Here is a 25126-nt window from a genome sequence, read left to right on the forward strand (position 1 = left end):
TTTTTAGGGATTAAATGGCAAGATGGGCGTCGCCAGATCCCGATAGAGGTGATCAACAAAATAACAGCTATGTCCCCACCAACTAACAAAAAGGAAACACAAGCCTTCTTAGGCGTTGTGGGTTTCTGGAGAATGCATATTCGAGATTACAGCCAGATTGTACGCCCTCTTTATCAAGTGACCAGAAAGAAGAATGATTTTCAGTGGGGCCCTGAACAACGACAGGCTTTTGAACAGATTAAACAAGAGATTGTGCATGCAGTAGCCCTTGGACCAGTCCGTACGGGACAAGATGTTAAAAATGTGCTCTACACCTCAGCTGGGGACAATGGTCCTACCTGGAGCCTCTGGCAGAAAGTGCCAGGGGAGACTCGAGGTCGACCCCTAGGATTTTGGAGTCGAGGATACAAGGGCTCCGAGGCCAATTACACTCCAACTGAAAAAGAGATACTGGCAGCGTATGAAGGAGTTAGAGCTGCTTCAGAGGTAATTGGTACTGAAGCACAACTTCTCCTAGCACCTCGATTACCAGTACTAGGCTGGATGTTCAAGGGTAAGGTTCCCACTACCCATCATGCAACTGATGCGACGTGGAGTAAATGGATTGCATTAATTACACAGAGGGCTCGAATAGGAAACCCTAATCGCCCAGGAATCTTAGAAGTGATCATGGACTGGCCAGAAGGCAAAGACTTCGGAATGCCACCAGAAAAGGAGGTGACACGTGCTGAAGAAGCCCCACCATATAATGAACTACCAGAGGATGAGAAGCAGTATGCGCTGTTCACCGATGGATCCTGCCGTCTTGTAGGAAAGCATCGGAAGTGGAAAGCTGCTGTATGGAGTCCCATACGACGAGTCACAGAAGCCACAGAAGGACAAGGTGAATCAAGTCAATTTGCAGAAGTAAAAGCCATCCAGCTGGCTTTAGACATTGCTAAACGAGAAAAGTGGCCAAGGCTGTATCTTTATACTGACTCATGGATGGTGGCAAATGCCTTGTGGGGGTGGTTAAAGCAGTGGAAGCAAAGCAACTGGCAGCGCAAAGGGAAACCTATTTGGGCTGCTAAATTGTGGCAAGATATTGCTGCTCGGCTAGAGAAACTAGTCGTGAAGGCACGTCATGTAGATGCTCACGTACCTAAAAGTCGGGCAACTGAGGAACATCGAAACAACCAACAAGCGGATCAAGCTGCTAAAGTGTTCCAAATAGATTTGGACTGGGAACACAAAGGTGAACTTTTTTTAGCTCGGTGGGCTCATGACACTTCAGGTCATCAAGGGAGAGATGCAACATACAGATGGGCTCGTGACCGAGGGGTGGACTTAACCATGGACTCTATTGCACAGGTTATCCATGATTGTGAAACATGCGCCGCAATTAAGCAAGCCAAACGGTTAAAACCTTTGTGGTATGGGGGACGGTGGTTGAAATATAAATATGGGGAGGCCTGGCAAATTGACTATATCACACTCCCTCAAACCCGCCAGGGTAAACGCTATGTGCTTACCATGGTGGAGGCGACCACCGGATGGCTGGAAACATACTCTGTGCCCCATGCCACTGCCCGGAACACTATTCTGGGCCTCGAAAAGCAAATCTTGTGGCGACACGGCACGCCAGAGAGAATTGAGTCGGACAACGGGACTCATTTCAAAAACAGTCTCATAGACAACTGGGCCAAAGAGCATGGCATTGAATGGGTATATCACATCCCCTATCATGCACCAGCCTCTGGGAAAATTGAACGGTATAATGGGCTGTTAAAAACTACCCTAAAAGCAATGGGGGGTGGAACCTTTAAAAACTGGGATAAACATCTGGCACAAGCTACCTGGTTAGTTAACACCAGGGGATCTATCAATCGAGCTGGCCCTGCTCAGTCAGACCTTCTACATACAGTAGAAGGAGATAAAGTCCCTGTGGTGCATGAAAGGAATCTATTGGGAAAAACTGTCTGGATTCTTCCTATAATGGGCAAAGGTAAACCCATTCGTGGGATTGCTTTTGCTCAGGGACCTGGATGTACTTGGTGGGTGATGTTGCAAGATGGTGAAGTCCGATGTGTCCCTGAAGGTGATCTGATTCTGGGTGAGACTACTTAAGTCTGAACTGTATGTTGTTACTGCATAAGTGTCTTTTAGGTTAAGACAGTGGTGATGCCCACAACAGAAAGATCTACTTTTCCCCTCTGCCCGTGCTGGGTGGAGGTACTGCCTTTTCCCCTCTGCCTGTACTGGGGGGAGCAATTCTGCCTGAGGAGGATTTCCAAGCTCTTGATCTTGGTTTTGTACATATTTGTATATATTTGGTTATTTCTATTATTATTGTTATTATATTCTTTTTCATTATTATAGTTTATTAAAACTGTTTTAACTTTCCAACCCATAAGTCTCTCTCCCTTTTCCCTTTCCCTTTCCCTTAGGTGGGGGGGAGAGGGTTAACAGAGAGCATCTGCCACCTGGTTAATAGCTGGCCCAGCTTTAAACCGTGACAACTCCAAAACTCCTTTACTCCAGTGGCAGTGCCTCTTTACTCCAAAACTCCTTTACTCCAGTGGCAGTGCCTCTTTACTCCAAACCAGCCCACACAGAAGGTGCAATGTCTTCGTCCTGCTCTACCACCACTTCTTATTCTGATTTAGCAGCAGCAATTTGGGCTTTCAGCATTTGGTGTCTGCTGGAAGAGGGATCTGGCAGCTAGAATAGCTTGTACAGGCCAAACTATCCTTTAGAGGAAAGGTAAGAGGCCAGATGGAGCTGTCCCGTGGGTTGTATCAGGCACAGGAGCTATCACTTGGACAAATTTGATCTAATTTTCACGTTAGGTAAAATTTGTAAGTCTACCTCTAATACAGTAAGTCACACAAAAACCAGACCCTTCCATTTGCACATGGGCATGCAAAGAAAAAAAGTGTATTGCAATTCCATGCATTGCAAGAATTACAAGATTGTGGCCAAGCAGAGAAGCATAGTACTAGCCTGTCCCTCAGCACAGTGTGTTTAGGATTTGCTGCCAGTGCTGACAGCAAGTCCCTGAATGAGGACAGCTCTTGGATTTAGTCATTGCTCCCAATACTGTTTATGTATGTAGGTAGTGATTCTGATGCATAGTTACTATGCTGGGCCTGAGTGCAGGTTTCTGTTCTCAAAGGGAAATACTGTGATCACTGTAGTATCATATAAGGCCGTCTCTTGGTTTTGTTCTCATTCTCTATCTCTCTTTTGCATTTGTGGCTATAGAGTAGCCTGATTTAAACAGAGTAAGAGGATAATCACTGCATCAGAGGCTTGTTGATAGCCTGCTGATTAGGGTACACTCTTGGGACAATGGGGGCAATGGTCTGAGCAACTGTCAAGATGGGAGCCCTTCTGGATAAATTTTTAACTACTCAATTGTTTCATAAAAGACAGGCACTTGGTACCATTGCTTCTACACAATTACCTTCTGTGATGAATAGACTGTCTGTGTGTATGAGGGCAGAGCAGTAAATGTTGCTTATCTTGGCTTTAACGAGGCCTTTCACATATCCTTCATAGCCTCCCTGTAGCCACACGAGGGAATACGGGTGGCCTTCAAGGTGAGTAGGGCTTAATGCTTTAAAGTCTAACTGGCAGCTGGTTTTCAGTGGTCTTCCTCAGGGGTGGACTCTGAGGCCAGTACTTTTTAGCATCAGCAACCTGGCTGTTGGGATGGAATGAACCATCAGCAGGGTCAAGTCTGACACTAAGTTTGGGAGAGATTTTTAATATGCTGGAGGGTCAGCTGGCCACTCACTGGGATCCCAGTGAGCCAGAGGAATGAGCTAGCAGGAGCTTCATGAAGCTCCATGGAGGTAAATGCAGTCTTTCAGCAGGGACAAAATAGCCCTGTGCGACAACATAGGCAGGGACAGACTGGCTTGGGAACAGCTTTGCAGAAAGGACTTAGGGTCTTACAACAAGGTGACTATGTGTTAGCAGTGTGTCCTTGCAGCAGTAAAAACTGCATAGCTGGCTATAGGAAAAATTTAGCTAGCAGGTGGAGGGAAGTGATTATTCCACTCTTCTCAGCATTTGTGGGGTTGTATATGGAGTATTATGTCCAGTTTTGGCTCCCCAGTACAAAAAAGGTAATGACAAACTGGAGCGAGCCCAGCGAATGGCCTCTTGGCATTCTTCTCCTTAACCATGCTAACTAAGGTCACAGGATCCTGTTTAATGTGGGCCTTAACGACTCAACAAAAAGTAAAGCTGCTTGTTAGAGCCCACACAGGTGGTTTTCTGGTGTGATGCTGTAACCAGCTGTGCTCTTACATGCTGTTGGCTCAGCCCCTAAACTTGCTACTGACAGTAGTGAACTCCTTAGAAATGAAATATCTTCAGAAGTATTGAAGAGAATTCCTACCGTAAATACAGAAAATTTGGTAGATGGAGCAAAACTGCAGTCATGCATGGCCTATGTGACTTTAATGCCCCATGGAATATTAAAATGGTCACATTCTGCCCTTGAATGCATCACTTCTACATCATTTACTACTAAAAAACAGGGTTTATAAAAATAGTCACCACTCAAGTAATGTGTATTTGATACAGCTGATTTATATAGGAAGGAAATGCAATTGGGTAGGATCTCTCTCACTCTGTGTTTATTCAAGAGGAAGAACACATATTCTAAGAAATGTAATTGATGTTTTCTTGTCTTTTTTGCTATTGCCACTTTAAAAGTTACTAATGAAAATGCCGCTATGTAAAATACTTGCTTACCATGTCCATAAATACTTATCACGTCTATGTAGTCTTTGGCAGACAGATCCTCTGAAATTTTACTAGTCAGCTTGGTACCTTTGGCGGGGAGCAGGCTGGCCGTGGCTTACTAGCTTCTTCAGAGGTCAGAGGCTCAACTTCTGGTGGGCAAAAGCAGCGCAGCTGCAAGACCCTGCATAGGCATGTCCTGTGCGTGTTTGTGTGTAGTCCTCTGATTTTACTACACTAAATTGGTGAATGTCAACTGGAGTAAATGTAGCATGACAGAGCCTATGGGCCCTCTGAAAAATAGCTCTGGTACACGTGCCATTTCTAGACAAACTGGCTGCCTGGGGCTTGGATAGATGGACTCTTCAATGGGTTAAAAACTGGTTGGATGGCCGAGCCCAGAGAGTGGTGGTGAATGGGGCTAAGTCCAACTGGCAGACGGTCACTAGCGATGTTCCCCAGGGCTCAGTTCTGGGGCCAGCGCTGTTCAATACCTTTATAGATGATCTAGACGTAGGGATTGAGTGCACCCTCAGTAAATTTGCAGATGACACCAAGCTGGGTGGGACTGTCGATCTGCTGGAGGGTAGGAAGGCCCTACAGAGGGATCTGGACAGGTTAGATAGATGGGCCGAGACCAACAGCATGAGGTTCAACAAGAACAAGTGCCGGGTCTTACACTTCGGCCACAACAGCCCCATGCAGTGCTACAGGCTGGGGGAAGAGTGGTTAGAAAGCGGCCCGGCGGAAAGAGACCTGGGGGTGCTGATCGACAGCCGGCTAAACATGAGCCAGCAGTGTGCCCAGGTGGCCAAGAAGGCCAATGGCATCCTGGCCTCTATTAGGAATAGTGTAGCCAGCCGGTCTAGGGAAGTGATCGTCCCTCTGTACTCGGCACTGGTGAGGCCGCATCTTGAATATTGTGTCCAGTTCTGGGCCCTGCACTTCAAGAAAGATGTTGAGGTGTTGGAGCGAGTCCAGAGGAGGGCGACCAAGCTGGAGAAGGGTCTGGAGGGTCTGACCTACGAGGAACGGCTGAGGGAGCTGGGGTTGTTTAGCCTGGAGAAGAGGAGGCTCAGAGGTGACCTTATTGCAGTCTACAACTACCTGAAGGGAGGTTGTGGCGGAGTGGGAGTCGGCTTCTTCTCCCAGGCAACTAGTGATAGGACAAGAGGGCACAGCCTCAAGCTTCGCCAGGGGAGGTTCAGATTGGACAATAGGAAGAATTTCTTCTCAGAAAGGGTCATTAAACATTGGAACGGGCTGCCCAGGGAGGTGGTGGAGTCACCATCTCTGGATGTGTTTAAGAAAAGACTGGACATGGCACTTAGTGCCATGGTCTAGTTGACAGGGTGGTATCAGGGCAATGGTTGGACTCGATGATCCCAGAGGTCTCTTCCAACCTGATTGATTCTGTGATTCTGTGAGTTGTTCAGTTGTCTTTTTTTAATACTTTGTCATTAAGTATCATAGGATTTTTGTGTTCTTCCAAGTTTACTGGCATTATTTTGTCGGTTAGGGATGTGAAAATGTCTTATTCCTGGACAGTTGGGCTATTCTGGCAAAAGCAAGGGTATAGGGGCAATTATTGTCCAAAAGTCATCCTGCCAGAACATTGTTTTCCACCTGGGGAACTGGGTTAAACTGAAATGTTCCTTCACACACACTAGGTGATAGAGATAACTGTCTACACTTGATGGACTTGCTGACATAGGTGTATGGACAAAGTTGTCTTTTGGCAATAGGCTATTTCACAGGTTTTATCTGCAATCAGATAGGACAAATACCAGCTTTTCTTTGGGTAAAAAGTTGTCCATTTTCTTTTTGGTTTTTGCTTTTACTTCTTAACCAGCTAAATGTATCTGTTTGTAGAAAAGTGCTAATATTTGAGTGACAGTTATAAATCTTTATTTCTCATAACACTGGTAGAAATTTTATGTGACTACTGAATTTTCCATGTGTGTTTTCATTAGGTAAAAAATGTAGTGCAAAATTACAGCAAGTCACTGTAAATAGTAGAAAAGGATGAAGTAGCACTAAGTAGTAGTACTGCACTAAATTAAACAGTTCCTGTTTTTATTGAAATTTTTATCAAACAAGTTAATACCTTGAGCAGAACTCTTCAGGCTATTCTGTAAGAAAATTATATAAAATAGGTAATTGTTTTTATTTCATTAAAAGATCTACTTTTTGATTCCCTTAGTACTTGAAGACAGCTAAGGATATTTACAGACATTTTCTGAATGTGGAGGACAGATTATCAGCAGTGAGTAGCTAATGGAAGCTAGTATGAGAGCTTCAGGCTAGAAATACCACAGGCATCATGGCAATGACCTCAGACTAGTTGAAAATGTGTGTGGTGAAATAGGAGAGTCAAGTCTTGAGGGTGTGGAAAGAATGAACTGCATATTGAGGAATTTCTTCCACACTGCAAGAGTTGTTACTGTAATAATTTTATGTCTGGATAACTTTTGCAGAATTTGGTGATAAGGACACCAATGATGTGTTATCTCTGTTTATCTGATAGCTGGGTGGGGGGTGGGGGGCAGGGATGGAGAATAATATAGGCCTATGCCACCCTTACAGTGTTATATATTATAATTTTATCAAATAAAAATCAAAGAAAAATTGGAACGATCTTGGCATTTTCATAAAAAAAGAAAAAATGTAAACTGGATTTTGAGGAAATGCTTGGCAGTTTTTCCTGTGATCCCTTCTGGATTGTTCTGAAGTGTCCCGACAAAAATAGCCATCATCAAGATTTTGAAAGTTATCCTTAGTTTTTAAAACCGATGCAAGTCTCAACTAGTGATTCAATATAAATATGAGGAATAACAAGGGTGCATTTTCTCACTTTTGCTTGTTGACGTTGCTGATGACTTCAGCGTGAGGGAAAGCGCAGACAGAGCTGGTGACTCAATGGTCATATGGTGGAAGATCAAGGTAAACCAGCATGAAAAGACAAGGATTGTCCATCATCTGAAAAAGATATGGTTAACTGATGGTTAGGTAAAGAGTGAAACAAATTCAATGACAACTTTACCAACCTCTAACTCAACATTGTGTTATTTAATTTACTTTACAAAGCATAGCTCAGCTTGATTTCTGGCAGTTCTCACTGCTTTTCCCCACCATGTACTCCATATTTCTTCACCTTAAGATACAGCTTTGCTAGTTTAATTGATTTTTCATTCCTTATATATCCTGTACTAAATATTAATATACTTTTTTGATGTTATTATTCACCCAACAAGGTCTGAAGGCCTCCTGTATGTATTTTCCCCCTGTTTTAGTTATAGCTAGCTTTGCACCTTTGATTTAAAGAAATTCCAGAGCTCGTAATGCATCCAGGTTTTGATTGCTGTAGCCCAACTAGCTTTACTAATTACTTGAAATTTTCAAATTGCCCTGGTGAGGCCGCATCTGGAATATTGTGTCCAGTTCTGGGCACCTCAGTTCAAGAAGGACAGGGAACTGCTAGAGAGAGTCCAGCGCAGAGCCACGAAGATGATTAAGGGAGTGGAACATCTCCCTTACGAGGAGAGGCTGAGGGAGCTGGGTCTCTTTAGCTTGGAGAAGAGGAGACTGAGGGGTGACCTCATGAATGTTTATAAATATGTAAAGGGCAAGTGTCATGAGGATGGAGCCAGGCTCTTCTCAGTGACATCCCTTGACAGGACAAGGGGCAATGGGTACAAGCTGGAACACAGGACGTTCCACATAAATATGAGGAAAAACTTCTTTACGGTGAGGGTGACCGAACACTGGAACAGGCTGCCCAGAGAGGTTGTGGAGTCTCCTTCTCTGGAGACATTCAAAACCCGCCTGGACGCGTTCCTGTGTGATATGGTCTAGGCAATCCTGCTCCGGCAGGGGGATTGGACTAGATGATCTTTCGAGGTCCCTTCCAATCCCTAACATTCTGTCATTCTGTGATTCTGTGAAATTTCCAGAGGATACATAGAGTGGCTGGGTCAGAAAAGAGTATCAGTGCCTTGTTCACACCAGTGATTTCTGGTTCTGTGGGAAGATTTCAATGCTCCAGCACCCAAGCATCCAACATCAGCCAAATACAGATATTATCATCAGTTAATACTTCTCTTCAGATGGGAGCCCATGGATTAAGGTGTTGCCAAATGTCAGTAAGATTTTTCAGTGCAGAAATTTGCAAGATGTCTTGCCTACACAGGGAGTGTCCTGCAGCTTCACAGGAGAGAAACTCATGAACTCCAGTTTAAGCTTTGACTGTATTTTATTTCACAACACTGAGGAGTTAAATAAGTCCTCTGCCTCAGTTTTCTCTTCTTCATTATGAGAATAGAATTATGAGAGGATTATGTGAGTACCAGTATTTTTCCATTTAAAATTCATTGTGTGAGAGAATAACTGATATTTGTAAAGGCCACAGAAGGTGACTCAATCATGTTTGTTAACTTATTCTTGATTTATCAGGTATTTAACTTTTCTTTGCTGTTATGTACTCCACGTTTTTCTCTCTTAAATAACCAATTTGTAAGGATAATTCCTGTTCTGTAAATAAAAGCAAGTTGTGATTAAAGCCCTTCTAGGCATCTAAGCTGCCCAGCACTGAGATCGTTGTTAGCAATATAACCTTGATAACGTGGTGCTTAGTCAGGGTTAGGTCAGCACCATGTGTTAGAAGGAGGTGCTGAGAGATGCGAGCTGGGTGGTGTCATGCTGCCTGCATAACATTAGCTTTTGCCATAAGGGGTAAACCTTTACCAGTTGCAACTAAGGAGTGGTGATCTTACCAGTATGGGTACAGTGCTGAGCCCTTTTGGTTATGCAGCTCCTTGCTGTAAAGCCAGCCTAGACCCTGTGAGTTCAGGTGTGGTTCGCCGTTACACTGTGTGGGCATGTCCTCAGCTGCCAAGTGGGTTTTACAGCCCAGCAGCAGTATCTGAGCTGAGCACCTTGCCTTGTGCTAGCTGGACTAAAGGCGCAGGATGGCTGCTCCGGGCAGCCTCTAAACCCAGCGCTGATGGGTTCAGCTTGTGCAGGAAGAACTGCCTGCGTAATCAGGTTAACAGCGCATCTTTCATTGCACCGTGTTGCGTTTCATGTAGACGATCCCTGAGAGAAATGATGAAATATTGTACAAGTACTTCTGTCACTGACCCTTGGTAAAGGGGGAGCAGAAGGTCTTTTGTTTTTGAAAGAGCTCTGTATGCAGGGAAGGAAAGGGTGATCATGTGGTGTGTTCGCATGATTATCATCAGATCTGGGTTTTGTGCTCGTAAACCTTTCTTTGAACATGTCCTTTCACCTCTTGGGTGTTTAATTTCCCCTACTATAAAACATACCTTTCTGTTGACAGGAATGTTGTGAAGCAATTTGTAAAGAGGTTTAAGTTTCTAAGGCCTGGCTTACACATAAATGTTTTCTTCTATGGCCTGTGTTTAATGCCGTGGCCTGTTGCCCATAGGGTGAAGAACAATCAGAAATTCCAGAGGTATTTCTGAAAATAAATTATACCAGCATGATGAAGGGGACAGCTTAACATCACGGTTTGCCTTGTAGCTGTAGAAGAGCCCAAGGCTGGTAGCGTGTAGGAGCACCTAGAAGTGGTTGCCGCAGTGTTGTCTGACTTGCACTTTCAAAACAGTTGCATGGTGTAGTTTCCTCGTTCGCACTGATCTTTGTACCTGTCTTCCTAGAGTAGCAGGGCATTTTGCAGTCCAGTTTGTTTTGTGTTTTATAAAACTTGGCACAATCTTCATGTTTCAGGTAAATCCATTGTAACAGAAGCATAAGTGCAAGAGGGACTTCAGGGTACCTGGAGACATTAACATCCGTTGTGTTTAACTTTCTTTCCAGCAGCTTTACTGACGTATGTGCTGTGCCCTAACAAAAGCCGTGCCTGAGTTATATTCTATTTCTTCTTGCTTTAATTCTTCATGGGAGTAATTTTTTAGCTGAAGGTAAAATAAACCTCAGAGCTCCAGCAGCTTCCATGAAGTTGGGCCTGTGGGTATTACTGGTGTTCAGAATTTCAGCCAGGCAATGTGTGGAAGAAAAATAACGTCAGTGACTTAAAATAATGGATTTTGAGTCTCTTTATTCTGCCATGCTGAAACGGGATTCATAGAAGTGAGCAGTTAGTTTTGTCAAATAGGAAATATCCTAAAGCATTGCTTTATCATGATATGGATCAGACCACTCAAGAGGAAAGGCAGTAGGTTTTTTTAAGGGCATGTGATTTAAGGGAGAGTAAGGAAAAAAGAATTTATTATGCCTTTGAAAATGTCTTTTCCCCCTACAGTGAGATTGTGGCCAAAACATTTCTCTGAGCTGTATGTTAAAGCTGTCTATTTTGAGGCATGATCTTTTTGGATAACATGCATATCTGCTTTGAAAATCCAAGACCCAAAGACAATTGTAATTTTGTTTTGGATCAATATTTTGTGGGAGTATTAGAGGAAAGGCAGAGTCAAGACTGAAATGATTTAGAGTTGTGTATAGGGAAGATTTTTCAACTCTACCATTTCTTTTGTGCTAATGGTTTCAGTAGCTCAATATTCAGCATGTTTTTAGTGGCCTAAAATGCAAAACCAGCATTTTCTGCATTCTGCACTAACTTTGAAACTGGGCAGAAAAGAGTCACACACAACTGCAAAGCTGATATGCAAAGTCTGTATTTTTAGCCAAAAAATAATTTTTTGCCATTTAATCCAAGAAGGTTTCTTATGTTCTTCCTAAGAACTGAAAGCTATCATCAAAAATGAATATGTTTTTGCACATCTTGGAACAGTGAAATAAATGCAATCATTAAAAACATGTGTACTTAAGTTTTTTTACAAATATAGTTAGTTTCTGAATTCTAAAGAATGTTTAGCTGCATAGAATATTTGAATGAGCACTAAAAAGCCTATTTTACCTAAAAGAACATAAAGAAATAAATATCTCAAATTAAAATGAAAAAAATGGAAAAATAGTTTAATAACTCATTAAATATTGGCATTAAAAATAAAATTCTTAGGAAAATTCTCCTCAATCTTTGAAAGGAAACTAGTTACTTTTCAGTCTGAAACAATTTTTCCAGCCAAAGGAAAATGGAAGTTTGTAGTAGGATTCATAAAGAGTCTGGTTGCAATCGTAGTGAAAGAAAAAGTATCAGCTCTTGATAGTAGTAGGAAAATTATGTTAACAGCTCCATTTTATAAAAGCAGCCTAATATTAAATAATGGTTAGGTAATGTTGAGTAGTCTGTTTAGTATTCAGAAAAATTAACATCTTCCTTCACTAAGTGCAAGCACAATTATCTACTCACTGATCGTAGGAACATCTGACTATGTATGTGTTCATTCCTCTATAGCACTTACGGACAACATAGGGACAAAAATAAAGACTAAGGGGAAAGAGGGCTCATCTTAGCTTAAAACGCCTTCTCTTCTCTTCATTAAATGCCTTTCTATTCTAGGACCTTAGCTTTTCCCGTTGCTTTTGCCCAGTGTTTGTATCTCAGCACCATAAACTGCCCAACCCATTGCTGATGACTTTCAAGTGAGAATCACCGAATTACCATCCAAGTTTTGTGATTTACTGAGATTTGGTGATGACTGATGGTAACTGCATTGAGGACCTTGTGTTCACAATCCTCCTGTTTGTATTGGCTGTGGGAGAACAACTTATGGTGCATCTACACTGCAGTTACTGTGGTGGATTCAGTTTGTGTAAAATACTCTGCCTAGTTTTAGCCTGCCTGTGCTGGTTATTGGTAGATGCAAAGGCATGGCAGCACAGAATCTGCTCAGGCCCCAAAGTGTGCCTGAAAATGTAATAAAGACTTTAGCAGTTAGTTCAGCCTGAATGCTGTCCTTCTACCATCGTGCCACTAGGAATATCCAAACTGAGTGGTGTAAAACTGCCTTGATTGTATATCTACATGAGCTGCAGTGAATTCAGTGTAGATGTTTCTGTAATCACTAATTCTTGAGAAGATCTGATATTGTTTTCCTTTTCCAAGTGCTTTCCAATGGCTAGATAGCTTTTGAGCCATTTACAAAGCATTTAGCTGTGGCAGTGCCTCTCAGCTGGTAGAAATACAAACTTCAGTGGTATTTTTACTGTCTTTTGTACATTTTTTCTTCTCCATCTCATTCTGGGCTGCTAAATGCCTGCAAAGTGGATGCACCAATATATCTTGGGGGACACTGAGCTGGAAAGCAGCTTGGCAGAAAAGGATCTGGCGATCCTGGTGGACACCAGCCTGAACATGAGCCAGCAATGCACCCTTGCAGCAAAGAAAGCCAATGGTGTCCTGGGCTGCATTAGACAAAGTATTGCCAGCAGGTTGAGGGAAGTGATCCATCCCCTCTACTCAGCACTGGTGAGGCCACACCTGGAGTGCTTCGTCCAGTTCTGGGCTCCTTGATACAAGAGAGACATGGACATACTGGAAAGAGTACAACAAAGGGCCACAAGGACGATTAAGTTGGTTGGAGCATCTCTGCTAAGAGAAAAGGCTGTGAGAGCTGGGACTGTTTGGCCTACAGGAGAGGAGGCTCAAGGGGAGGGATCTCATCAATGTATAAAAGTACCTGAAGGGAGGGTGCAAAGAAGACAGAGGCAGGCTCTTTTCAGTGATGCCCAGTGGCAGGATCAGAGGCAATGGGCACCAGCTGAAACATGTGAGGTTCCCTCTGAACATCACGAAACACTTCTTCACTGTGAAGGTGAAGCGCTGGCACACGTTTCCCAGAGAGGCTGTGGAGTCTCCCTCCTTGGAGATAGTCAAAAGCTGTCTGGACACGATCCTGGGCAAGTGGCTGTAGGTGTCCCTGCTTGAGTGGGGAAGTTGGACCAGATGATCTCCAGAGGTGCCTTCCAACCTCAGCCATTCTGTAATTCTCTGATCTGCCATTTTATTGTCTTTTTACATCACTGCAGAAGCTATACCTGCTCCATCTCTTATACATAGCAAGAGAATAAAGGTATTTCTTCCTGGCACAATGCAGTGTTGTACAGAGACACTTGAGATGGCTCAGAAAGTGCACAGTGTGCTTTCAATGATCCATGCTCAGGCAAGACATCTGTGCCTTGGGTATGGATTGGATACATATGCTCATCTGGGCTTACCAGTTCCTGTTTCCTCTGTATCCAAAGTAGTTCGGCTGAGCGTTTGTCTCTGGATCTACTCCCTAGTGCTGTGGATCCCAGGAAGTTTCTTAGTTTGGTTGCAGTTCTGTGACAGTCTGTTTCCTGCTGTACAGGTCCTAATAAGCCTTCCCACATTGGAGATGCTCATAAGACCTTTTGGTGGTCTTTAGGAGCCAGGCCCAGCATGGTCAGAGTTAATCAACCCCATCAAGTACAGTCTGATTTCTGCTGTTGATTGAGATGGCTCTTCACAGTGCTTCAGTCCTTGGAGGGCTTTGTAGCTTGGGATGGCATGGGAGTGGGCTGTAGCAAAGCTAATGAGTCACGCTCATTGTGCAGTACCAGCCAGTGGAGTATAGGCACCCACTGGTTATGCAGGAGTCAGCATGGCCCTGGCAGGGCCAACACAGGCATCATGGAAGAGGTACTTAGTATCCCTTCACTGAGTCCCTGGTCTGTATTATCCATGTTTTTTCCATTATTGAGCCTCCCATTCCCTGAAAATAGAGAGCTAGCTATATCAGAATGGTGTTCTTTTTGTCTTGAGTGAATAAGAATGTCCATATTTTGCAATTCAGCATCTGAGATTACTCACGTTTCTCCCCAAGTGCTAAGGATGACTATTAACAGTGCTGGGAAACTGGAAGGATCCAACACTGCTCTTGTTTTTGCGTGAGACCTCAGTTCTGCTCCTGCTGGGGGTTTCTCCTGGGGCTTTATACTATATAATGACAGCAAATTGAATTGTGAATATAAAATACCTTGTGCTAAAATGGAAATCTGTTTTTTGGGGGATTTTTGTTGTGTAAGCGTGAGGCTAAAATGCAAAATCTGTGTTTAAGGAAAACGGGGTGCTATAAAAGGATAAAGTTCTTCCTCAACTGCTTTTTTTTAAAGTACCTTGTGATTTACCAACACCTTGCAGACTTGCTGTGTTTGGGATTTTCCATTAGTCTTCTTAAGGTAAACTTCTGATTTATCCAATGAAAGAACAGTAAAAGGCTTCTCAACAAGGTGCAGTACTGGGGCAAGCATATTTATCAAGGCACAACTGTATCACTGTTCTATGCCCTACTCCAATAGTGTGTTGAAAAGGAAAATGTATGTGCTTTATGAGTAAGGAGTGTGAGTTGATTTTTCTCTTCTCATTATGGGCTTGGTCTGTGTTCCACATGGACTTTGAAGCCCAGATCATTACTGTGCACTAAAGAATATGTAACTTGCTATTATATTTTGCTTGTAGGTGTTTTATATCTTCAGTATGGAGATGAAACAAAGCAGTTGAGGATGCCGAATGAAATCACAAGCACAGACACAATTCGTGCCCTTTTTGTAAGTGCCTTCCCCCAGCAGCTGACGATGAAAATGCTGGAATCGCCTAGTGTGGCCATTTACATCAAGGATGAGAGCAGAAACATATACTATGAATTGTGTGATGTGAGGTAAGTAAGCATAGAATTACAGCTGTTGCGTTTTGGTTTGGTTTTTTTTTGTAGTGCACTTACAGAATAAAAGGGAGTGGAGTTGATAAGTATCTGACAGATAGTGGCCTGACACATAAAGGCATGTTCAGTGATATCTGAGTAATATGGGAGGTCTGGTCTGACACTGCCTTCAGCTGTATGTGCAATATCTGTTGCACAAGCCATTGATAAATGCTGTACCTTGTTGAAATATTCATATAATACATGCAGGTTCACATATTTAATATTCTATTTAATTTTAACTGATACATACATATTTAAAATATGGAACACACAATAAACATTTACAGAAAATCTAGTTTTTCGCTTGTAGTGCAAAGCCTGATCCTTGTGAGCCTGAACGTACAAATATGAATGTCACCTATGTCCTCACAACAGTGCCAATTATGCATCATCTAACACTGACAAAGATCTGTGGCACAGGTGACCACTGCAGCCCCACCAGCTTTCTGTTTTATGTCAGGATGCAGCAACTAATGCAGTCACTTCACTGATTCGGAGCTTGGCCAATCAATGATCTGACTAACGTCTGGGTGCACCTTTCTGTCCTTTATTTTCTTGGAGTGCAGCTGCTTTGTTAACTGTGTTCCTTTGGTCCTGATGTCTGTGCTCTTCGAGCAGAAGGACCAAGTTTTCAGCATCCCTAGAAAGTCCCAAATCATGCAGCAAAAAAGCTCTTGGGCACACCTCAGACATGTTACACTCTGTAAAACTGTGCAAGGAAATATGGTGGGCCTTTGTGCCATCCTTTTCACAAGAAGTTACATGATAAAAAGAATGGACAGAGGAGCATAAGAAGATGAAGGAGAAAGCAAAAAAGGTGTTTCCTCTCTGCTAGTCTGCCACTAGTGCAGGAAAGTGATGTGAAAGTAAGGGAACTGTCCTGTCCACTGCTGCCTTGTTTCTTCTGGAGATCCTGTGGCTCAGGTGTTTCTCCATTATCATGTTGTAGTTAAAAGAGCAAGTTGGAGCTTTTCTAGCCTTGCCACTTCCAATTCCCCCATTCCTCCGCTTAGTCTTTGAACAGCACCGCACTCCCATTTTCTCACCTCTGTCTTGCTCTCCTCAGGCTGTTTATCCAGTGTCTTGTCATTAGCCAGCCTCTTGGATTCCAGTTTCTGTTTTTTTTAATCTTCCTTGCTTTGCAGACTCCCACACCCCTCTTTGGCCACTGTAATGCCTATGTTAAGACCCATCTGATTTTTTGCATCATCATAATTCATCATATACTCCAGTTTCTTATACATCAAACAGTCTATTCACAAGATCAGATCAACTGATTAAATTAAGATAGGCGTTACTACATCTTTGTTGGCAAGTGCATTATTACCAACCATCATCTGGCTCATCGGCTCCTTCTCTCTTACTTTATCCTTCTATCTTCTCTTTTGAGTTTCAGACTAACAGTTTATGACTTCATCTCCTCCCTGCCCTCGAGAATGTGGTTGTTGATTATCTTAATACCACTCCACCTTTTTTTCCCTTGCTCCCATTGCAGGCGTCACTCTGCCAACCTCAGGCCTGGCTCAATCCCAGCATCTGCTTCCTCTGTTCCTATGCCTGTATTGTAGAGCATTTCTAGAGGAAATCCCATGATCCAGCTGACTTCCTCCATAACAAAACTCCCTCCTTCAGTTCTGCCATCCTTCTCACTAAGGAGACCTCAGCAGTTCCAGTTTAATGGAGTCCAAAGTATGCACTACCAGCTGTATTTTCACCACCCTTGAATGATTTCCACAACAGTTTCTCCATTTCTGTTCCTTACACTTTACAAGATCTTGCCAGTGTCTCCCCTCAGAGAACGGACTAAATTAAGTATAATTTTTCTCTCCTTTGCTTGCCATGTCTTCCTTCAATTCTCTTCTTTCTTCTTTGTCTTAAATACAGGTGTTTCAGTCAACTCTTTAAGCTCTCCACCTCCCTCAGAGGCTGTCTCATGTTCCTCTGTACCTTACATCCCTTGCTTTGTCTTTTTATTTACTTACTACTCTGTTAAAGTGCCTGCTCCTACGTTGCAAACATGTTTCTGTGCCTCCCAACAAAACTATCCCTGAACACAACATACATTTCCACTTTCCATCCCGTCACCTACCTTTTTTACACTGAGCAGTCACTGCAACTGTTGGCTGGAGTTTTACTCTTTTAATTCTGTCCTAGACCCATTTCCAACCTGTCTGGGGCTTTATTCTTCTAATTCCAACTTGTCTTTTGTTCCCTCCTGTTCCATTGCATTTCTCAAAGTCACGAAATGGCCAGCTTTTGTGAACACCCTTTTCCTCTCAGTTCTCTCATGTACTTTCAGTGTTTTCTTCTTGAAAGTTCGATCTTCCTTTGTTTCAATGCTGTTCTTTCCTGATTTCTTCCTGTCCCTCTCCTCTCCTTTCAGGTATCATTTGAGAGGTCCTCTTCTCAAACATTTATTTGCTGTTGTGTTTTTTCAGGGCTTTGTCCTCCTTCCTTTTCCTTACCTGTACCTATCTCCTTCATCTTATCCCTGTGGATTAGTTGAATTATCAACTACCTGGGTGACTCTCCCATTTATTTTTCTGTCCCTCCTTTAGGATGGGATTCATCTGACTAAATGGAGATTTTTACATCCACATTTTGAGCTGGTTGTGATTAATCCTATAAAATTGTCCGATAAATTATACATGCCAGAGAACCTAGTTGTTGATGTCTTCCCTGTGAATGTCTGTGGTTGAATGACATGTATCCTACCTCTTCCATGCAAACTAAAATCTTGATTTTTCTCTTTTGCTATAGTCTCATGGACCACTAGTTTCAGCCTAGCTTATGTTCTCCTTCATTAGGCCATCACACTCCTTCCCCTTTTCTTTCTCTTTTTTTTTTTAATCACGGAACAAGGCACTGTCTTTCTACTTAAGCCCATAACCTGGTCCTTTTCTTAAAGTGGTTCAGCGCTCTGCATCTGATGTAGATTTCAGATTTTTTCTGCATAACAGCCCTGTGATGCAGCCTTTGTTTTCCCACCACATAGTGAAAAAACACTCAGCTCATGAGCTTTTTAGTAGCAACTGCTGTAATGGTCTTTTCTCAGCAGTTGACCCAGGTCATCTTGTTTGCTCTTACTCATTCAAATGAAGCAACAAAGATCATTCTTCTAGTTTGACAAGCAGACTGTTTCACATGCATTTTTTTCATTTGTCCTCTGGCTGTATCTTTTCCATCTCATTAAATATAAACTACTTGTCTTCATTATGAGGGCTCCTCCAAGCCCACTTCAACGCTACTTTTCATTTCTTGTTCAGTACCAAGTGCCATCTGCTTCCACTTGGTGAATAATGCCAACTTTCAATCTACATGTCTTTAATTTTCAGACAAGTGCCTTCACATTGTCTCTCGGGTAGCCCTCTAACGTGCCTGGAAGGCGTCCTCCGCAGACATCTGCAAAGCCACTGCGTTGGTCTCCTTCCCGCTCTCGCTATTGCGCTGAGTACTCAGAGCATGTCCATGGTCCAAGGATCTCTTCATTGCTCCTGTGGCTGGACAGTATGGTCTTCCTGTTTCTTTTTGTTCCCTTATCTTTCTGCAGCTCTCCTGTTGTCTTTAGTGTCTTCTATTCACCTTGTAAGCAGGTGAAGAGGTTGTATTCCTGGGGTGTTTATACAGCACACAGAGATCAATGAGGCCTTTGAACATGCCAAGAGCATCTGGGAGCTACAGTAATGCAAATAATAATAATAAACCTACAGTAATATATACCTGTTATCAGCAATGTTTATCTTAGAATAGCAACATGAGGTGAAATAGAATTCACTTCAGAGATCGAATGCCTAGTATTTTGGTGCTTTGCCTTGCAGCAATGTTTTACTTTAAAGTGTCGTGTTTCTACAAGAAATATTTACAAAGAATGCTTTTAAAATGAACTCTGGTTAGTTGAGGTACCATCTCTTAGCCATTAGACAGAAAAGACAGCAGGTAAAATTTATTTAAATGAATAATACACTGTTTCTTGAACTGAAGATGAGAGAGCTTGCTTTGTATTGAAAAGAACATATTTCCAAGTCTGAGGCAGAAAATGGTAACTGAGACTCCTAGTGCAAGTCTCAAAGTGAAAGGGTCCTGTTTGCAAGATGGAAAACAGTTTATGTTACCATAAATAATTGAAGACCTTGAACTTGCCGCAAGGTAGCTATTTTCCTATGCAGTCTACAAGTAAACACTCATAAATACTAAACTTCTCATCAGCCCTACAGTTCTTAAACAGAAGGCACGGATCTGTCTCTTAAGCTGTGGGTTTTCGTTAATAACTACTTGACATCTACAACAGCAGCACAAGTTCTGACTAGCTACCCATTCAAAGCAATCACTGACTGTAATATGACATTGTAAGAAAGAAATTGGACCTGCCCAAGAATCCTTTCCTTCATTTTTAAATGATAATCCCAGTGATTAAGATCAGTTCACTAGACTTGTAGCTGCACCTGGAGGAAAGGAATTCAGTCACATGTGTAAGTAAATTCTCTAGAGATCAATACTGGGAAATGAAAGGAATCGCAGCTTTGAAAGGATGTGAGTATAGATTGGAGGCTTTGCTACTGATTAAACGTGAACAAGAAATCAGCGGAACTCAGTGCAAGTGTCTAAGCCATAAAATTTTTGGAAGGTAGGTTTTGATACAAAATAGAAAACTACTGTCATCTAACTCTTTCCTAAATGTAGTAGTTGAAAAATGAACTAATCAATGACAAAGTGTTGGGTCCTAATTAAACAAAAATATTCTCTTAAGGCTTTCCATCTAAACCATTTCTGTGGTAGCTTTCATCAAAACTTTCGCTTGTTTATTTGTTTTTGTAATTCCTATTTTTTCCCTTAAAAACCTGTCTTTATTATAGATAAAGTTTAGAGGAAGGATTTATCTGCTACTGAATTTTAGCTTTTGTGGATTTTTTTTAGGTTTGTGAACAAGCTGATAATTAGAATTGCCTCAAGAATAATTGCAGTTAGAAAGACTGCATTTCTTTTGATATTCTTGCTTCTTAGAATAGCAAAAATTCACGTGGGCTGAGTACACAATAAAACATGTAAATATTAACTAAATCCTTTTGAGTGCCTTGTAAATGTTAAAGCTCTATTGTCTTCAAAGTGTTTTCACTCTATGGCAGGATCTTGAAAGAAACTTAACACTATCTAATTTTTATGGGTGTGGAGTTGTAGCAAAAGAATGATACTTCCCATGGGAAAGAGAATCAAAGTAGGCTTTTGTTTGTGTGTGTCTAAGTTATGGCATTTAGGTTTTTCTTATAGGTCAGCTGCAGACCTACTGTGTTTGTCTATTACCTGAAACTTTCAGGCAACAAAGTAAATAAAACTACTTTCATCTGTTATCATTGCTAATTCTTTTGATTCCAGGAATATTCAAGACCGATCTTTCCTTAAAGTTTACAACAAAGATCCTGCACACGCTTTTAATCACACTTCCAGAGCTGTAAATGGAGATATAAGGGTAAGTACTAGTGCTGCATTTATACTCCTCTTTCCTCCAGCTTTTATATTAAATGTTTAAATTCTTAACTGTAATATGTACACAACAATTCATATAATCAAGGGTACATGTACGACATGTATACAGAAAGGGAATTGATAATGCTTACTGTAATGTTTCTTAACTGCTTTGCTTTTTCCAGTTACTTGCCCTGAGCATTAACTGTTCTTTTGTTCTTGTTTACTAGCATTAAAGCATGTGAATCAAAACATAGCCTTTAATTAATTATTTCGGGACACAGACAGTGCTCAGAGTTTATACAATTTATTTTGTGTTTCCAGACCCTTTACAGAGAAGTATGGCATGGTGTTAGTTCACTCCAGCAAGGCTTCAGCATGGACTGGTTTGGAGTGGCTGAACAGATGTATCTAGCTTGAAGTCTGTTGAAATACTTAGTAAATGACCATTTCAAATAGGAAATTCTGATAAATACTCGTTGTGGTGCAAATGGTTTTCTCTTTTTCTTAAATTTTCTACCTGTGCTGAACAAGGACTAGTATATTTGCATTTTCAAGTGAACATTTTTTATTAGGGAACTATAGAGAAGACATTGGAAACATATTGGATTTCTCTGTCAGTGTCTGTGTCTTTTGCTGGACAGTTATCTCCCACCTTGATGCCGAGAGGGCAGGAGATGCAGCTGTGCGGCACCTCTTCCACTGTGTTACCCACAGCTAATGTTGCAGCATGAGGTGGTGGTGGAGAGATTACACAACCTCATCTCCTCCCCACCCATTCTAAGTCTGTCCCCAGGAAACCGTACAACCAAATGAGCTCAATGCGGCCAGAAGGGAATGCCACTGCTGTCCTACCTGCTTTGTGGCTTTTATGTGTGCTCCAAAGCTACTCCAACTGCACGGGAAATTTCCTGTGAAGTGATTTGCTTAATTGTACTTTTGCTTCTTGGTTTCATTATCAATTCTGAGCATGTCTCACTGCTTTATTATTAACATTGCATGTAAGCATTTCTGCTGTTTCAACATTTTAGGGCCTCATTATTTTAGAAAGATTGCAATAGTTTACTTACAGGCACTATTCTCAACCACCTCTCATTTATGTGCTTCAATTATAAAATGGTCCTTTGATAGGTCAGAAATCTAATTACTTGATTATTCACACTGCTGCACACAGAACATGAGAGAGCAAATAGATGTGCTTCAAAGAGCTGATGTGATAGTTTTTAGTGTCTTCTTTAAGACCCTGAAATTCTTCAATTCTAGTTATATTCCTGTAGCAGTAACTGGATGTATCCGATACATCTCATTCATACTTGAAGGCATGACATACTATCATTGTGCATTATGACATTAACTCATGTAACAATTTCACTGTAACTTTATAAACTTATGCTATACTGTTCTTGTTCCATGTGCAGTGGATGCTGAATCACAGAATCACAGAATCACAGAATGTTAGGGATTGGAAGGGACCTCGAAAGATCATCTAGTCCAATCCCCCTGCCGGAGCAGGATTACCTAGATACCTAGTAGAATGTATCTACTGTGGCTTTATTTGTGTGCCCTAGACCTGTTTTCAGATATGGTTAACTACTGTGTTAGCTACATATATTCAAAAGTAAAGATTACTTCGTTGGCCCTCTTCCAGGCATTTACTGCCTAACAGAGTTGTTTTGAACACAGGTGCTGCTTCTGTGCAAAAACTGTAATAATTTGTATTGCTTATTTTAAAATACTGTGTTGTACAACAGATACACACACTTGACATCTTCTGATTATGGCTGAGTTATCTCTCTTTGGCCATAACTCAAAAATGATGGTGAGACAGCGATGACCTTTGCAGAAGCAGTGGTTTCATGGTAGAATATTGTATTTTCCTCTGGTGAAATGACAAAGATGCTGTTTTGAAATTCTGTGCATCCAACAAAACAGCTATTTTCTCGTTTGGCTTTTCCTTTGCATTGGCAAATTTCTTGTCTTTCTGGTCTGAGAGGTGATGTCAGAGCCAGGACGTTCATAGGGGCTTTGTGGAGAAACATGCAAAAAGTCTTCCCTTTGATCTATGTGAACTTGTGCACTTCAAAGTTATGAGCTTGGAAACAAGCGATTTCTCGAGCTCTGGAAATAATGAAACCTGTTTGTCTAAGGATGTGTGTCTTCTGATCGGCTTCTTCCTTGTGCAGCAACACTCAGATCCTAACTGAGGTTTTTCCCAAAGTAGAGGGCTGAAATAACGTTCTCTCTGATACTCATCCTCCGGAGACTAAAAAGCTGGAGCACACACTGCAACTTTTCCTCTATTATTTGGCAGAAGTACTGTAGGATCTTCTTACAAATCTCTAATTTGGCAAAATTTGTGGGGACATAGTAGTCTAATGGTTTCTACCCTTTGGTTAAATCTGATTGAAATTTGCCTGCAGATTCACAAGTTCAGGGGAGACAACTACCGATAAGCAGATGGATTATCTATCCCTCTTTCCTTAGCAAACCACATTAAAGGGGGTAGAAATGTGGGGGAACTGAGTGAGAAACATCTGCATTTTATGTACTGGTATTGCATGGTACCCAAAAGATTGTGGAAAAACCTTTGCTTCTCATCCCTCCTTTTGTGTTTGTGTGTCATTGCATTGGGTAAATTGATGTTCTTCAATTTCATGTGATATATGAGTGCTATATTCACTACAGTGGGAAGTAGGGAGTAACTCTTGTAAACGCTGTGCTCTGCATCATGGTTGACTGTTTCAAAAAACCTACAAAAAAGCAACTTATTGTCAGACTGACTGAAAGAGCAGTATTTAGAATATCATGAATTAGCCATTGTAAGTATATTTTTCCATGGTGATACTGTTGAGTGTGGTTGTATCTCCTGCCATATGTGAGTTAAAGCTTTGTTTTTTTGAGGTTTGGGAAAGTTTTGCCTTTACAGATTTTTCTACTGTTTGCCTTCTTGTCCCTTTGGAACCTTTATCCCTGGGTTTGATGATGTTCAGGCTTCTGTTCATGTGATTTATAAACATTTCCATGTAACAGACCCAAAATAATCTCAGAAAATAATGTTAGCTGCCAGCTTGGACACCTGTTTTAACTGCCAAACAGATGTGAGACCTGTATAAGAACTGGCAGTAACACTTGAAGTATTAAGTATTATTCATATGGACAAGAAGACTCAGAATGTGCAAGAGGAATGTGGGATCTCTGAGTTTCAGATCTCCTATCAAATCGCTCAGCTTTAATGTCCATTAATTCTAATATTCCTGATCTTATGCTTCATGCATTTTTCTGAATGGGTTGTGTTTGAGGAAAGGGATTTTGCTCAAGGTCTAAACAAGCTCGAAAGGACAGTTTCTCTTGAAATCCTTCAGAGTGCCTTACTTGCTTACTGATAATGTGCCGTGGCTTTTTACGTCTTGAAGAGCATGGTTTGTTTGACAGGTCTACCATGTTGAATGCTGTTCAAGCAAGAGGTAGCCACATAGTGCCGTCTCACTGAATATTTGTGTTTGTGCTCTTCCTTTTTTTATTATTCCTTTCCCAAAATGTATGCTGAAAATCTGTAGCAGATGTTTTCTTTGGAAAAATGTTTCTTCACATTGCTGCATTTCATTCATTTATTCCTTCGCCTGAACTTGTAACATTTATCAGCACTTTCTAGCTCTCTGTGCAAAAGTACTTTCTTTTGACAAAATACTGTCTCACGTCCAGATGTTTAGATTATCTTTTTATTCCTTTTGGCATTCTTTTGAATTCTAGTGCAAAAGCATGTACACAGCCATGCTGGTCTGTGCCCTTAGAATTAATGTTTGTGATTTGCATAGATTTGAAGAGGAAAAGGCTTTCTCAGACTTACTAGGTGTAGGGTCCAGGTTACCTCTCTTCTCACATTCAGCAGTGGTGTGTAGATTGAGTGTCAGTAGGTCACACTAAAGAACTGACGTCAGATTTTCGTACGTTGCTGAATGAACTTAATTTCTTTGGAAATGTCACATCTCCTTTTATACTGGGCTGTTGCTGTGAGCCCCTGGTGACTCCAAGTGGAAGTGATTCCCCCACTGAATGTGCGCCGCGTATTTTCTGTCCTCATTCCCTACACCCTCCTTTTATGGAGTGGCTAAAAGGGGAAGAAGCCTAAATTATAATCTCCCCCTTCTGTCATTGCAACTTGTCTGCGTTTCTGGTGACACAGTTGGATACTAATAATGTTGGTTTATGCAGTGGTTTGTTTTGGGCTTCATCTGTCTGCCAATTTTGAGAATTGGGAGGGAATTTTTACTTCATAACAAACTGGTGGCTATTTTGCTTGGCAATCTTTATCTTCCCAACCACCT

General features: G+C 41.7%; 1 protein-coding gene across 16 annotated transcripts in view; it reads left to right on the plus strand.

The window, feature by feature from the left end:
* The window catches only part of KIAA1217 (KIAA1217 ortholog), a 219056-nt gene that overhangs the window by 120003 nt on the left and 73927 nt on the right, over positions 1–25126 (plus strand). For all 16 annotated transcript variants that reach the window (XR_011048509.1, XR_011048508.1, XR_011048510.1 and 13 more), the window contains 2 exons: positions 15098–15296; positions 20712–20805. Coding sequence is in view for 13 of the 16 variants with exons in the window: in XM_068404366.1 (XP_068260467.1) it covers positions 15098–15296; positions 20712–20805 (293 nt within the window). In the remaining 3 variants the exon portion in view is untranslated. The remainder of the gene's footprint in view (positions 1–15097; positions 15297–20711; positions 20806–25126) is intronic.

This window comes from Nyctibius grandis, chromosome 7, assembly GCF_013368605.1.
Source record: "Nyctibius grandis isolate bNycGra1 chromosome 7, bNycGra1.pri, whole genome shotgun sequence".
NCBI lineage: Eukaryota > Metazoa > Chordata > Aves > Nyctibiiformes > Nyctibiidae > Nyctibius > Nyctibius grandis.